This window comes from Piliocolobus tephrosceles, chromosome 8, assembly GCF_002776525.5.
Source record: "Piliocolobus tephrosceles isolate RC106 chromosome 8, ASM277652v3, whole genome shotgun sequence".
Taxonomy (NCBI): Eukaryota; Metazoa; Chordata; class Mammalia; order Primates; family Cercopithecidae; genus Piliocolobus; species Piliocolobus tephrosceles.
This window is the reverse complement of record NC_045441.1, coordinates 76,901,016-76,917,240: the sequence shown is the minus strand read 5'-3', so window position 1 is coordinate 76,917,240 and position 16,225 is coordinate 76,901,016. Positions and strand designations below refer to the sequence as shown.

The 16,225-nt window shown below is 38.3% G+C and overlaps 2 protein-coding genes across 2 annotated transcripts in view; one reads left to right on the top strand and one right to left on the bottom strand.

Annotated features, from left to right (window-relative positions):
- Positions 1-13,828, top strand: part of PPP1R9A (protein phosphatase 1 regulatory subunit 9A) — a 403,588-nt gene extending 389,760 nt beyond the window's left edge. Inside the window, exons 16-19 of the mRNA XM_023226677.3 lie at positions 1,290-1,488; positions 3,458-3,577; positions 5,817-5,999; positions 7,374-13,828. Coding sequence (XP_023082445.2) covers positions 1,290-1,488; positions 3,458-3,577; positions 5,817-5,999; positions 7,374-7,586 — 715 coding nt within the window. The 3' untranslated portion in view covers positions 7,587-13,828. The remainder of the gene's footprint in view (positions 1-1,289; positions 1,489-3,457; positions 3,578-5,816; positions 6,000-7,373) is intronic.
- A 339-nt stretch (positions 13,829-14,167) lies between these two features.
- PON1 (paraoxonase 1) overlaps positions 14,168-16,225 on the bottom strand; it is a 27,257-nt gene continuing 25,199 nt past the window's right edge. The window contains exon 9 of the mRNA XM_026448747.1: positions 14,168-14,200. Coding sequence (XP_026304532.1) covers positions 14,168-14,200 — 33 coding nt within the window. The remainder of the gene's footprint in view (positions 14,201-16,225) is intronic.

The following is a 16,225-nucleotide window of genomic DNA, read 5'->3' as shown; positions in this document are numbered from 1 at the left end:
TGCTGATCTCAATATTTTATCAGAACCTCACTGACATCTTCATTCTCTTTAGTTATCAGTCTTATAATCCCTTTACATTTTTACCTTGCTTTACAGTTTACAAGATGCTTTTACATTTATGTCCCACTTGATTCTCACAATAATATTTGGAAATAAATGGGAATTGTTAGGTGTTATACTATTTGTATAAACTGGAAATACATTTCAAAATATATTTGAAATGAGATGTAAGAAGACTGAAATTCAGTATACATGTGGTGGGACAGAAGTTGTCTGGCTTTGGTGTTCAGGCACTTTTAATTGAAAGGGAACCTATTTTGTCGTGATATCAGCAGCTATCAAATAATAGGCATTCCATGAAATGGCAAGGCTGACCTCTTCCAAGATACACATAAACTGCTGCTTGTTCCTACTTTGGTTTCTGATAGTTATTTTTTCTCTTAACCAAAAGATAATTACAGATACGAAAGAGCCTAAATTAAGACAAAAAAATCTGTTTTCAAACTGTGTTCCTCAAATGCCTTTGAATCCTTTAAATGTTAAACAGTAAACATAGACCTTTGACAGTTTTTGAAGCACTTTCACATATTATCTCATTTAATTCTTAACAAACACAATGAGATACATAAAATATCCACCTTTTACAGATGGAGAACTAAAGGCCGAGAGAAGGCCTGAGACCATGTACTTAGGAGGTGGTGAACCCTGGCCCTCCAAGTGGGAGATGAGGACTTCAGATCTCCTACTCCTCGTGCGAAAAGGCACTAAGATTCTGGTGAAAAACCAATAAATTGTGTATTCTACCTGAAGCATTATGAACCCTGAAATTTCAAAATCATTTAACTCTATCATTTTCTTAAGTCTCAGACCCTTGGGAACACAAGCCCAGTGGAAGACAGAAAAGAATGCTGCTTATGAGCTAATGTCCCTAGCTGTGAGGCATGTCTCCCAGATAGAGGGAATGCTGTGGTGATTAACCTAACAGCAGTTCCTAAAAGACTGTGCTCCTCCCTGATTATAATTCATCCACATACACTTATTAGGCACATTTTATAAAAATTCACCATGGCAATAGCAATATGAAAATGTTGATCGTTGTCACAGAATCCATTTAGAGGCAAAAATAACTATTAAGATTAGTGTCGTATTCAAAAGTGCAAAATTTTTACTCTGTTGAGTAGAACAGTGTCTCAAATTCTTACTTCAAACTATATTCAGAGTCCTTTGGTTCAATAAGTCTTTTATCTGCCCTTTCTGTATCTAACGCACCTATTCTTTTCACAAAACAGGATCTTCAGAGGCAGACTGGAAAACTGGACACCCAAGCCACGTTCAACAGCTCAGACCTCCACTCGTTCCCCTTGCATGCCTTTTTCATGGTTTAATGACAGCCGGAAAGGATCCTATTCCTTCAGGAACCTGCCTGCACCTACAAGTTCCCTTCAGCCTTCTCCTGAGACTCTAATTTCAGATAAAAAGGGGTCTAAGGTAGAAAACACATGGATTACAAAAGCAAACAAGAGAAACCCAAATCCCTCCTCTTCTTCAATCTTTGGAAGGCATTCTCAACTTATGTCTGTAGTCTGGATCCAAGAAACCAATGTAATAACACTGCAATAAACAATGCATGGTATTTCTTGTGTGGGGAAAAGAAAGCCTCATTTAACCATCACCTTCTTTAATACTGTTTCATTCTAGATTGTACATTACTCTTTGATTTGCCTATCTTTTCACATATTACTGTTTAATCTCAGTTTGACAGTTAAGCCATGCTGGGAAGGATGCATTTGAATCATAGAACAGAGTGATATATCTGTTTACCCAGTATTCTACTTTAAATTACATTACTAAACTAGTTCACTGTGCTTCTCAAGATTTACTGAAAAGCAAATAAATTTGAGATTGAATATGTGCTCAGTACATCTAAGTGAAACTCTTTAAAACAAACCAATGCTGACATAGCACCCTTACTTACTTCTTCTTTTAATATCAAACTTCTATGTTGAACAACTGCTGTATAATTCTATCACCAAAGTTCTTTAACAGAATTAGGAAATATATGCATGGGTGTTACTCGTTTTTAAATGCATGATGGTTATTTCCAGCATGACACTGCAAACCTTATCTAACATTTTGTTGAAACACATATGGTGGCTAACTTTCACACATTGTTTGGTCTCCTTTTATCTGTGTTCGCTTTTCTTTCTCAAACAGAAACATGTGGTTAATGTTACTTGAATTTAATTCTTTTCAGTTTCAATTCAAATCTTTTCAACAGCTCAAAGGGTTTTGACTGGGGTACCAAATGGTAATGTTCATGTTAAATGTCCTGCTGCTTAAATGTTCTGCTGGCCTAGCTCCATGTGCTCTAACCTAGACTTCTTTTCTGAAGTTTTAGCAAACTTTGGAGTTTGTTCGGTACTGAAGTCTCCAGCCTCTGGCATGGTATTTATTTTTGATAACCAATTAAACCCAGTATAAGGGAACCTAGTGGAAAACTAACAGTCCAATTCCTAAGGAAATGGAATAGAAACAAGATGGTGTTGGTCAAGTGCTTAGAGTTCCTGGAAATCCAGCCATTTTAGAATTACTAGCAAAGGAAGTTTTGACAGCAGCACATCACTTTGGTCTTGAAACATTTTCAGTATTGGAACTGAGGCATCTAAATGCTATTCGAAGAATTCCACCATTATCTTGCACTGTAGAGACTCCAGATTTGGTTAAAAATGTTTTTACAAGTGCAGCTACATAGTCATTGTTGTTTGATTTTCATATCCGCTGAACATTTTAATGAAGTTCTGGGGAAGCTTTATACACTCCCACCTTCCCCACCCCCAGGTGATTATTTGGAACCGCAGCCTCCTTGATGCTTTGCTGGTGCTGTGAGAGAGTTGTATTTCAGCATGTAACTACTAGTGTATTGTCAGACTGTGACCTCCCCCAGAACTCATCATCTTGAAGGGTACATCCAGGAGAGGATCTGCCATTTCTCATAGTATTTATCACAGCCAACAATAAGCGATCCTTCCCAGGGGGTGCTCTAGCTACCTTTCTAATATGAATTGCCATCTGTTCCTAATAACTCAGCCTCTCCACACCATCTTGTATTTTTACTTACACTGTTACTCATCACGATTAGGGTCAAAGAAGATAGGCTTATTAATATTATTCCTCTGAGCAGTTGCAGAGGATAATGAATTCTGTACCCTTGAAGAGAGATCGAAGAATTGTTTCTCTAAAACATCTATCCTTTCATCACATGAAGAAAGCACCCAGAATTCCCTCAACCGCACAAGGTGCAGCATTCTCAACCGCTGTCCTGTTGAAGGTCATCACCAAATCATACATGAATTTCTGCTAAGATTGTTTAAAAGAGCCTTTTTAGAACTTGCAGAAACACCTACCTCTTGCTTACTCACTGCACTCATTTAACACTGAGCTTCATTTATTTTTACAGAATTTTACCTTCAATGATGACTTCAGTCCCAGCAGTACCAGTTCAGCAGACCTCAGCGGCTTAGGAGCAGAACCTAAAACACCAGGGCTCTCTCAGTCCTTAGCACTGTCATCAGATGAGGTACTTTCATGGCACTGTGACAGAACTGCTTTGTCAAATGTGACATTTTACCCATGAACCATCACCAGGAAAATGTTTTTAGGGTAGATCTTGCATAGAAATCATCAAGACTGTGGTTTATATTTAATATGAAGTCCTCAGGATTTCTCTCCCTCCCTTTCTCAACACAAAAGCAAAATCTTGTTCTTAAGCTTTCTAGGGGCCCCTTTTACATGTATATGTAAACACACATGATGGGGAGCCTGGACAGTGCAGAGTTAAACATGAGGAAACAGCTCAGAAATCACATCGAAGTTTACGAATTACTCCTTACTTTTTTTTCCTTGCCTCCTCCTACAACCACCCTCACTCCAAGATTCTGATACTTTCTCTGATTAGGGTGAGGTCTCTGATTGAGAATCATTGCAGTAGACAGAGATAGTTTTGATAAAGAGGGAAAATAGCACGAGAACCATTTATTTAGAAGCAAGGGTCAAAATTACTTGTATTACTAAAATTATCAGGAGATAAATGTGCAAGAGAGAGTTAGGAAGTGAGATTAGTGATTCAGTTCCTCGAAAAATGGGGGGAGGACAGAAAGCACCGTAAATAAAGATATTTTTGCTCTAAATGTTTGTTCTTACTATTTCTTTGTAACATGATTTTTGATTCATAAAACTTTTTTTTTTTTTTCGTAAGCTTTTCTGCCCGTATTCTTCAAGCTTGGTGCAATTTTCGTTTTATTAAAACTATGTACTATGTATGTTGTGTCTCCTGTTTCTGTAACACTTTTCGTCTTGATTCTTTTATCGCTCCCTCGCTCAGAGCCTGGATATGATAGATGACGAGGTGAGCTATCAGTGGGCTGTGTGTGGTGGCTTGTGTGCTATTGTTTGAATGTGCTTTTTCTTTCTTTGGAGATGACTGAAAAATGAGACAATACAAGAATACCTTCCTCTGTAGTGAAGGGTTTCCTTGTGTTAAACAGCTTTACTCTCTGCCCTTGTCATATCTTAGTTTAAAAGATGTTCCTAAGTTAAGAGGATCTCCGCATTGCACCTCCAGAGTTCCGTGATTTATCTTCCATCACCATTACATTGACATGGTCCATTCTTTTTCCTCCTCTTTGCCTTCATCTCAGCTTACCCCATCCCTTCTTCTGTATTCCCTTTATGGGTCACCAAGGTGACTCCTGTCTTTCCTCCAAGACCTATCATCACCTTCATCTCCTCTCAACTTAGTGGGTCTAGGAACCAACCTGTCCCTTTGCACTATTAAAAAGAATATTCTGCAGTGGACAGAGCCAGAAATTTGGAATAAACTCCTAACTATTGAGCTCTACCACTTACTAACTGTGTGATCTTGAAACAGATCACATAGACTTCCTCAGCCTCAGTTTCCTCATTTCTTTCTTTTTTTTTTTTTTTTTTTAAAGACAGTCTCACTCTGTTGCCCAGGTTGGAGTGCAGTGGCCCAATCTTGGTTCACGCAACCTCCGCCTCCCAGGTTCAAGTGATTCTCCTGCCTCAGCCTCTCGAATAACTGGGATTACAGGCATGTGCCACTACACCCAGCTAATTTTTGTATTTCTAGTAGAGAGGGGGTTTCGACATGTTGGCCAGGCTGGTCTCGAACTTCTGGCCTCGAGTGATCCACCCACTTCAGCCTCCCAGAGTGCTGGGATTACAGATGTGAGCCACCGCGCCCAACCGTTTCCTCATTTCTTTAAAGTAATTATGAATACTATCTGCCCTACCTTCCTCACAGTTTGCTTGCTGCTCGAATGAAATAATGGTTGTGAAACTTCCCCTAAGAAGGCTTGAGAGCTTAATGCTCTCCTCTCCCAAGTGAAAGATACCTCAGTATTTGTTAATATATTTTTACAAAATTCCAGTGTCTTATTAGAGGATAAGTGATGCATTGCATATAGAGATTTATGAAATACTTATTTTCTACCTCTTATAATCTGTCCAGACTATTTTGATGTAAAAGCTTGCAACATTAGTGTATTTTCTTCTATATTAAACTTCCTACATTAATAATGCTGCTTTTTTATTATGGGGGAATTTCTAAACTTCCAAAAACATAAGAACATGTAGGTACTAAGTATTTTTTTCTACCACCACTAGAACATTAGCTTATCATATTTTGGTTTAAACATAAGTGTGGCTCTCATAGGTTAAGAAATTCCTTCTGATAGCATAATATGAGCCATAGTATCTTGGTCCTTTAACAACACTACGTAACATTCCTATCTCAGATCCTTGATGATGGACAGTCTCCCAAACACAGTCAGTGTCAGAATCGGGCCGTTCAGGAATGGAGTGTGCAGCAGGTTTCTCACTGGTTAATGAGCCTAAATCTGGAGCAGTATGTATCTGAATTCAGTGCCCAAAACATCACTGGAGAGCAGCTCCTGCAGTTGGATGGAAATAAACTTAAGGTAAAGAATTATATGTCTGTGTTAGGTTACCAGGTATAACTTGTATTACTCAAAACACCTAAAATGTTTTCATTAGATAAGAGTATTCTGCATATCTGAGAGGTAATTCTCATCAACATTCAGCAGAAAGGATGTTGAATTCTTTCTGAGTAGTAAATGAAGTTTCAGAAAGTCCATCAGGGGTTCTAAATTAAGTGGTAGGCTGCTGGTTAGGAGAGCGAGGGACCCACTCCATTGCTTCCACCTGGCAACACATGGTCCGTATATTAACTCTCCTTCCTTCTGATGTAGTGTGAGTTTTACTAATGGCCACTGTGGGCTTTTTCATCACGTTAGAATGAAGACCCGGATCCACAAATCTTCTTTTCCTTGTTCATTTCTCCTTCACCTCCACTCTTCCTTACACACCACTCCCAAACTGGGATGCTGTTCTCCCCAGAAGTTTTTTCTCCAAGTATGTACACACATCTTCCCTCCCCTCCATGGCACTTTCATTTCCACTTGTCCAGTCCATCTCCCTTAGAGACCAAGGTGGCATCCATTCCTTTGGGAAAGGGAAAAAGGAGCTTACAGCCAACTCCATGTAACCCCAAGCTCCACGCCCCCGCCTCAGCCCCCTACTGGGCTAACCGACAGATGAGTATCTCTTGACAGTCTTGAAAAGGTTAGAGATCAATCAATGGCTTGTGAATATGAGGCCCCATTGACAAGGCTGTCCCTGTTGGGGAGATAGATAGATGCATCCTGCTGTTGATTCTGAAGGTCACTAAACATTTAAAGTACATAAGCAACTCCCCTTATTCTGAATTCTAAGTTCATCGAGCAACCTCCTCATTATAATCAAGCTTCCTTTATAGGTCTACCTACAGGGAAAGAATGGCTAGTCATGCTGACACAAGCATTCTGGCCCCAAAGACACTTTTCGTTCTCATTGTAATGAAAACATTGGCAGAAAGGAAGCTGTTTCAATTCTTCCTGTCCTTCTTGGAGCCCTCTGTGACAGCAGGTGTTCACTCCTATGCTTTGAAAATATTGATGAGTTTAGCAATACCTTCACCTATAAATGTCTACAGCCCAAAGGTTGGAGAAGTAGAATTGTGCCTTTTTTCCATTCATTCACCCATTAATTACTAATTTGGAAAGCATTTAATTAATGAGCTTTAGGGTGTACTTTGCAAGAGACTTCAAAGAACAAAAGAAAAAATAAAGGGTAGCCCCCAGTGTGTTCATTTTTAACAAATGTAACTAGCTCTTCCTCTTTTCTTATCTCTTTTATGTTTGAATTAGTTTACAAACTTGAACATACGGTGTATTAACATCATCAGAGGGCTCACTGGTTTTCAAATTCAGTTTGTGTGTGTGTTTCCTTCTTAGGCTCTTGGAATGACAGCATCCCAGGACCGAGCAGTGGTCAAAAAGAAACTCAAGGAAATGAAGATGTCCCTAGAGAAGGCTCGGAAAGCCCAAGAGAAAATGGAAAAACAAAGAGAAAAGCTAAGGAGAAAGGAACAAGAGCAAATGCAGAGGAAGTCCAAAAAGACAGAAAAGATGACGTCAACTGCAGCCGATGGTGCTGGTGAGCAGTGACACATACCCTCTTACTGAAGATGGAGATTATCCAAGAGAAGTCCCCACCTCTTCCTGCCCTGCTCTCCTCCAGAGGGTGAAGAAGAAACTAAATGATAAGGGTAATGCGGCTCTAGGCCAGCTGAGGAACCGTGTGTTGAATAACTGCATTTTCTGCAATAGAAGGCACTCTTAATTTTAACTACTGAAATAGTCCCAAGCCACCTTTGATTTATTAACAAACCAGACATTTCAATTAAGTAGCTGTGTTTTGCTCTTCTCTAACTTAGCAACATCTTGTGTTGTGTTGGGTGTGTTTTGTCACTTGGAGAACTAGCTTGACCCCACCCAACAAGAGCATGATACACCCTGGTGTTGTTGATGGAGCACTGTGAATTTTCAGTTTGGGATCCTGAAATGGCAATTGCACATGTCTGCATGGCAGAGAGCACCCTGCCATGAGATCTGGACCAGTACTTACTTCTAGGGCTGCAAAACCTACTCCAGTGTGTGGGAAAGATTCACTCTTAATTCTGAGTCTGGACAGTAAGACCACCCTGCTGTGGAAACATGGGTGCTCTGCTCCATAGTTACCTACTAAGGGAAAAGGCAAGCAAGCCATTCTGCTTGCTAGGCATCAAAAAGAAAGAAAAGAAATTATAGTTATTTGTTAACCACTGAAAAAAGCAAAAGCCTTAAGATTGTGTATGTGAGTATTACCTTAGGTTCTGAGAGTAATATTTATCCTCTAGATATAGCTGAACACGAAAGAAAAAAATCAGACATTAATGCAGCCATGGGATATTGGGATCTGTTGACCTTGCTACTGTTGTGTGTTCAGCATCTCAGCAACACTGGCAAACACAACACAGTTCCCCTTCCCCCCACCCAACCCAAGAAATTGAACAGGAAATTGATTTTTAAGGAAACCACCATTTTCAGGTTTCCTCTCCTGGGGAACATTCTGGCTGGTCTTCAGCCTGTCTATGTCACAATCAGGAACTCATCACATATTTTCTACTCAAGATTTCCCAGGTGGGCTCAGTTAGTGTTTTAACAAATGTACTTTTAAGAAAAATAGAAATACGAGTTCGAGGAAATTTAGCTTTGAATAATGTTCAACTGGAGAACCAATTTTTTTTTAGTACAAAGAATGTTCCTATAAAGAAGAACTGTCAGTTAACATTTTAGAGAGATTTTGAATGGTTTTTTGAGCCATTCCTTTCCATACTTTAAAGATTTCCAATTTTACAGAAAAAGTTTGTTTAAGGCAGTGCATAGGATACACTTTAGTAGTGGAGGAACTTATACTAATTTTAAGCCAGTATTAAGGATTTCTGTATTTCACCAAACTAAGTCCTAAGTGCAAGAGACTGGGGCAGAAGAAGGAGAAAATAAACTCGTTTTGAGAAATCTCAAGTGATGAGGGTTTTTTGGGTTTTTGTATTTTATGCTCATGTATCTGGTTCTCTTTGCTGCATTGACTCTAAAACTGAGGTTATCCACTTTCCAAAGGACAAGTTTCAAAATAAGACTTGAGGCCACATGAGTTCTTGGACGGTATTTTACTTTTTTTACTTTATGGGAATCTCTGCTCCATTCCCGGCATCATCGTATCTTCCACTGGAAGTATTCCATATGCAGGGCCTGGGCAAGGCTTTTGAGTGTAACAGATTAAGGGAACTCCCTTATAGCCCCATCTTGTATTTTAATAACAGTGTGATTTTTTTCTTTAAAACAAATTTTTTTTTGCTTATCTGAAAATCTGAATTCGGAAATTATCTAAACTAGACATTTTTAATTCTGTTCTACCCCCAAGGCCTGTTTTCTTTTCATTGCCAGAGTATTGTCTGTTATGCTTCAGCTCGTTTGTCATTAGGTACAGACCATTCATTCAAGCCTCAGAAACGTTGATGTGAAGTAACATCGTGTTCTACAGTTATCAAAGTCACCATTATGTTTTTCTGTCTGTCTTCATTTGGGGTATGATAATGAAACTGCCATATTGGATACTCTATTAATATCTTGAGATGTCTGGTGCTTTGTTATTTATTAACATCATGAGAAATAAGAAGCCAATATTAATGAGCGATAAAATTTGGCAAAATTTTCCAATACTAAAACACTAAATTAGTAAAAATCTGGTAATATTAGTGCTTGCTATTGTAAATTTTTGTCATTTTTGCTTATCTTTGGGAAAAAAGTGACCTGGATCACACTGGAAATTTCACTGTATTCAAGAGTAGAAATAGAAGGATGATTATCTGAAGTTATGTTTACACTTTGGTAATATTTGAAAATGGATGTATATACTGGAAATGTCTGTAAGTGTCTTGTTTTTGCACCTAATTTATGATCTATTATATTGCATTTTCTTAAATGTCTTAGAAGTATTTTTCTTTATAACTTTGTACATTGAATGTTTAGATCAATGTCCAACTGACAATGTTATAAATCAAATTCTTATTCCTTAAATCATTTAGTATTATAACTATTTTGATTTTTTAGTTAAATTATAGTAATTTTAGTCCTAAATGAGTTATTTTAGCATTACCACTTAAAACAGATGAAATTGTAAAAGTCACTTGGTTTGATTGCCCCACAAAGCATACCCTGATGAAGGGTATGAAAACAAAGTGAAAGACCTCAGATCTTGTGCGCATTTTGTTTTCCTATTATTTCTTTTATTGACTGTAGTGCATGATACCTAATCGAGGCTCCAATGTCTTGCACAATTCCTACTTTAATGCTAGTGGTTTTCACTGTCCTTACAATTTAATACAGAATTGTTACTTCATCAACCTTAAAAACTCTGCAGTTTTTTATTATCAGAAAATGAACAAAAAAGGGAATATCTGGATGCTATGAACTGTATTCCCTAAAGAAGAGCTCAGTATGATTCTAACAATAGCCAAAAGTGTTTTGGGGTATAGGTTATGCTTTGCTGGGAGGGATTGTGTGGTGAAGAGGCCAAGCTGCAGACAGAAAGCATTGTATGAGCTGTATCTGGGTCAGGGTTTTCCATTAAAGGATGTTAGTTTTATAACAGATTACTTTGTTTAAGACCATCTCCCTTCAAGTAACTCACAGATTATGTAATACTTATCTCATTCTTTTTTTTTGCCTGAATCAGGAATTTACTGCAGAATGTTAAGTTAGGGAAGAAACCTCATTTCATCCATTCTAACATTCCTGATGAAGTCCCCCTTTAGTTTCATGACAATAAAGCTGTACTGTGGCTATCGTCCTTTAGCTGGGATTGACACTGACTTCACACCCTCAACATCACACAAACTTTTTTAACCCACAGCAGTTCATGATTGCAGTATGATAGGTGCTAAAGCCAAACTCAGCTTTCAACTGGCACAAAATGGGACTGTCTACCTTTTGCCCCATTGTTGTTGGAAACAAAGTGGCAAGAGGGAAAATGAGGAACCAGATTTACCTTTGCCACTTTCTGTGATACTGTAGTCATCCCTAGCCTGAAATCTTAAAATATCCCAGACCCAAGCTACAAAAATGGTCACAGGTGGTTTGATCTAGCACCTCGGCCGTTAGAGTTTCTGCTGAAGACAAACTCATCTGGGTTCGTTGTGCACCAGAATTAACATGTGCTTGAAAATTGCATTTTGTGAAAAGGAAATAAAAATTTCCATTCATATAGATACTCTGATTCATGTTTAAGTGTTGAAGGTTATGCAGACTAAACTTCAAGAGGAAATCCAGTGTTTAACAGTAGTGTTCTAGAGGATTCTAAAGGAAGCTGTCCCAGCAACCCTGAGAGAACCATCTACACTTTGTATATGTTGTAGCCCCATCATTACACTGAGATATTTCCATTTGAGTAACTAAAGGTACTCCTGACAGAGCTGGAGATGAGGGACACTTTGGTGGACAGTGGTCACTAGGGTTCACGTCACCTACTTAATGCAAAGACCTTAGTGGTCTCAGAATGAAAAGGTAAAATGGAAGAGAAAAGCACAGTTCTTTTCTATCTTTTAAAATTTACTTTTTATCAAGGATGTACCTGTACACTATTGTAAAGCTAAGCAAGTCCAGAAATAAAATGTCCATATTTTCTTTCTTTCTTTCTTTTTTTTTTTTTTTTTTTTTTTTTTTTCTGTCATCTGTCACCCAGACTGGACTGCAGTGGTACCATCATGTCTTACTGCAGCCTCAAACTCCTGGGCTCAAGCGATCCTCCTGCCTCAGCTTCCCAAGTAGCTGGGACTACAGGCATGTGCCACCACCCCCAGCCAAAACATCCATATTTTCTATTAGAATCGTTTACATTATGATGGGCGGTGGGAAGCTGGGGGAGGGTTGTACATTCCCAAAAGAGAGCAGGGTTATAGGAAATCCGAATGTGCTTCAGTGATTCACTCCTGAAAAGCAGCCTGGGTATGTTGGCAGATTTTGTTTGCATTTGTCTTGCATATTTAAAGTCTCAGGAAATCTAGTCTTGGTCCAAAACACTGGAGAAAAAAATAATACCAGACAAAACACATTTGAGTAACTTGAAGTAGCGGCATAGAATAGGCCCAACTAAGAAGTTGGAGGGGCAGAGAGAAAGCCGACAGAATCAGCTTCTCCTGGTAAGTGAAAGCAACAAGTTCTATGTATGGTAGACAGAGGGTCCTTATTTGCTTGTGCATGGTGTCTATGTGGGCCTATTGAGGGAATGGTAGTTACTTGAAGGTTCGCATATGTAAGCATGTGGACCCAGCACAGCCTGTGACCTGATTCAGATCTTCAAGAGTGGAGAAGGAAAGAAATATGATGATTTCCTATGCTTGACCCTAACCCAACCCCAAAACTGCTAGGGATTCAACAGTAAGATGTAAGGAATAAGAGAACAGACAACTTCTCAACAATGTGCATGCCATTTGTGTAGATGTTCAGAACTACATATGTGTGAATATAACTCCCACCTTACACATGCACACACGCTGCAATCACATGGCATTAAAAAATACATTGTGTATGGAACTTGGTAAGGTCAGTCAGGACCTGGAGCTGTAATCATAGCCTTATTACCACTTCTTGTGTTGTGTATACATTGAATGGCTCATAGATTTTAAGAGATTTTTTTATTGTAAGTATTTCTACTAAATGCACTTATCCTTCTATATGTTTATATATTTTGGTAAAATTGATTTATCAGATACTTGGTATTTTAGTAAGAAAATTTCCTCAAATATTTGGCTAATGCTTTGATGTCAAGGTTGCATATTGCTGAGTTGGAGCTCAGAAGAAATTTATGCAGCTTCGGGCATTTTCAACTGCAGACTGCAGTTTTCTTGGCTAAAAATTGCACTGTGTGTTCTTGTGAATTTGCTCACAATTCTAAAATGACATAATTGGTGGCTGTGATGCTTAAAGTCACTGCCTACTGACTCTCTTATGGTGAATGCTGCCATCATATGATCATTTATTTACTTTTTGTGCAAGTGATGGCATTTTGGTTGTTGCCAAAAACAGCACAAGTGGTTGGGAGTGTATGTTGTTGGAAGGTGTACATTTTCTGTTTCTTTCAGCTATATTATTTATACACCCAGGTTTTCTGTCAAGGATGTAATCATTCATTCATGAAAGAACAATTGGCAAGAAATAATTAAATTACCTTAGAAAGTAAAAATTAAGAGGCACTCCAGCCAGATAACACCTCCCAACAACATGAAATTTAGTTAGTGCTTAGTGAAATTCCTTAAATATATATGTATATGTTTTATTCAACATTATTTAATATCATAACTACTGCTTTTGTATTTTTTAATGGTGTTGCAACCACTTGTACATCTGCTACAACTTACTGACAAAACTGGGCAGCTGAAAATAAAAGAGAATAAATTCTATTCCACTGTAAGAAGTTGATTTCTTTTCCGCTTTCTTTGTATATCAGTAAAGAACAAGAATTGTTTGAAAATAATTTTAAGTCTGATAGGTATGGATAGCATGTTACCTAAGCGTTTAATTTGTACATTTTGATGTCTGATCATTTGCATGGAAGAGACAATAGTGCCACGTCTGAATTGTTCTCTTGTGCTTGGTTAATATGTACTTCTCTAGATTGTTCAAAAAGTTTCAAATGACATTCCTTACTCTTTGGTTTTCAGAGGCATTCAAGCAAAATATCACAGTTTGTTTTATGACCAGTCTAACAATACCTGTGATTAAATTTAATTTGTTAGTGTAAATAAATTTCTTGCCAATGAGTATTATTGTTGTTAGACAACGAATGCAATAAAAAGAGAAATACTGAGATCTGTTGAAGCAATTTTTTTCCCTCTTCCATTTTCACCTTCAACTAAAACAAGCCTTGACTGGGTAAACCTGTATCAACTGTCAAAGCATATCTGTCAATCAAGAGCAAAGTGCACATTTTTCATGGAAATGAAACTAAAAATAAGTTTTAACTCTGGTAAAGTGTAAATTGGCAGCTAGAATTACATTTGAAAGCACAATTATGGAACTGGGCATAAAGTTAAAAGAGCAAAGCCTGCACTCGACGCTTCCTCGCCTATCATTTTGTTCCCCTGTCGCTGCTTCACCGTCAAAGTCTCCGCTATCTCTCAGCCAGGAAAACCTCTGTGACAAATTCATTAAGTAGTCAGCCTCTCATAGCGAGGGGCAAGCTAAGAAAGAATCAAGACCATCATAGAGTATGGGGTTATTTTAAACGATATTCTTTCAAAAGCCTTAAAAATTCAGAAGACTTGGATATAACAAGTGAGTGCTATTAATTTCATTCATTCTCACACACGCAAACTACTGTAATTTATATGTGACTACACCTGTGTCAGTGTGAAAATTTAGATTTGGGAATCACAGAATACATGAATTAAGCTGTTTTCCTCTTTTTCACAATGTAGGTTAATGAAATTTCTAACCAAGGTATGTCCCTTTTTGAATGATCTTAAGTATGTGCTTTGTCAAATTGGATAGACTTTTGTTTCTTCCATGGAATTTGCTTATTCTATCAAGAACAAGAAAGAACAGAATGTGGTCATTTTATTGAAGATGTTAGGGAGCCTAACTACTCAGGACATTCTTTCTAAATAAGGAAATATGTGGGGGAGTTCCCTAAGCGTCACACTCATTGATAATTTCAAGACAGTCTTTCAGAGAACCCAGCATCCTGGGCTGTGAGCAGCATCTCGGAATAATTGAGCCCTTGCAGGGCACAGGATATTATGTCACTAGAATCATGACTAACTCCAATCTTGATGTGAAGAAAGTGGTTTTTTGACCCAAACAAAATGTTCCTGTTTATTACTTCAAGTCAGTGATCTTAAACTGTTGGTGGTTCTCAATTTATTGGCAAAACATTTTCCCTGAAATGCCAGACTATCATCATAACAAGTGCCTTAGAAAAACTTCATTTCTGGCTAGGCTCGGTGGCTCACACATGTAATCCCAGCACTTTGGGAGATCAAGGCGGGCAGATCACCTGAGGTAAGGTATTCGAGACCAGCCTGGCCAACATGGTGAAACCCCCTCTCTACTAAAAATACAAAAATTAGCCGGGCATGGTGGTGCACGCCTGTAGTCCCAGCTACCCAGGAGGCTGAGGCACAAAAATCCCTTGAACCCGGGAGGCAGAGGTTGCAGTGAGCCAAGATTGCACCACTGCACTCCAGCCTGGACAACAGAGTGAGATTTGGTCTCAAAAAACAAAAACAAGAAAAAAATTTGTTTCTAAAGTCACTGCCTTAACACCCCAAAGAAGTAATTCAGCATGAAGGTTATACCTTCAAAACAGACAAATAAATGAAAATGGGTAACCTTTATATATCAGCTTCTATAACAAAAATGATAAAAGTCACATTTTCTTCCTAGTCATGTCTCAGAAGATAGCCAAAGCGGTTGTTGATCTTTTCTATTTGTTTGTTTACCTTTCAATTTTTTTTTCTTTTCAGCCTCCACAACAAGTTTAAATATTAAACAAAAACCCACCAGCACTACCACCACCTCAACAACAGTGTAGTCTTTGGGTACGGTTAGCTTTACCCAAGTCAATTATGGGATTCAATCTGTATCCAATCATCGAAGTGAACAAACTTCCTTTCACCAAGTCAAAGACACTAATGTACAATTTGTGCCAAGATCATAGAGACTCATAATTTTCAGGTGTGATGACAACACTCCCAAAAATTTTAAGATTTTCCTATGTGTCATTGCTACAGGAGAATTGAAAAAGCAGGAGTACAAGGGGAGTTGGAATAATTCAGGTTAATATTTACTGAGAAAGTCATGTATCAAAGGGAAAACGGGGGTAAGTCTGACTGATATTGTCAGACTTGCTATGTGCGTGGAGTAGAGAGGAACTTCATAATGCACATCTAGTTTTCTGGCCCATGAACTGGAGTCCCTGAGTACTGGAATTCTGAAGACACGTGAGCTAGCCCTGCTCCCCTGTGTCTTCTGAACAAGACATGGCAAGACAGCAATACATACACGTGCTTTCAGGCAACACATGTTTTAGGGTAAGTACTTTTGGGGTCACACAGTTACTTAATATCTGACAATCGACATAACTGATTTATCCATTTTAGTGAGAAGGATTTTTATTGATAAATGAGATTTCCAAGTATTCCAAGACTGATTTGATAGTGTATTCTCCAAAAAAAGCCCTACACCTCATATCTCTCCCAGTTAAA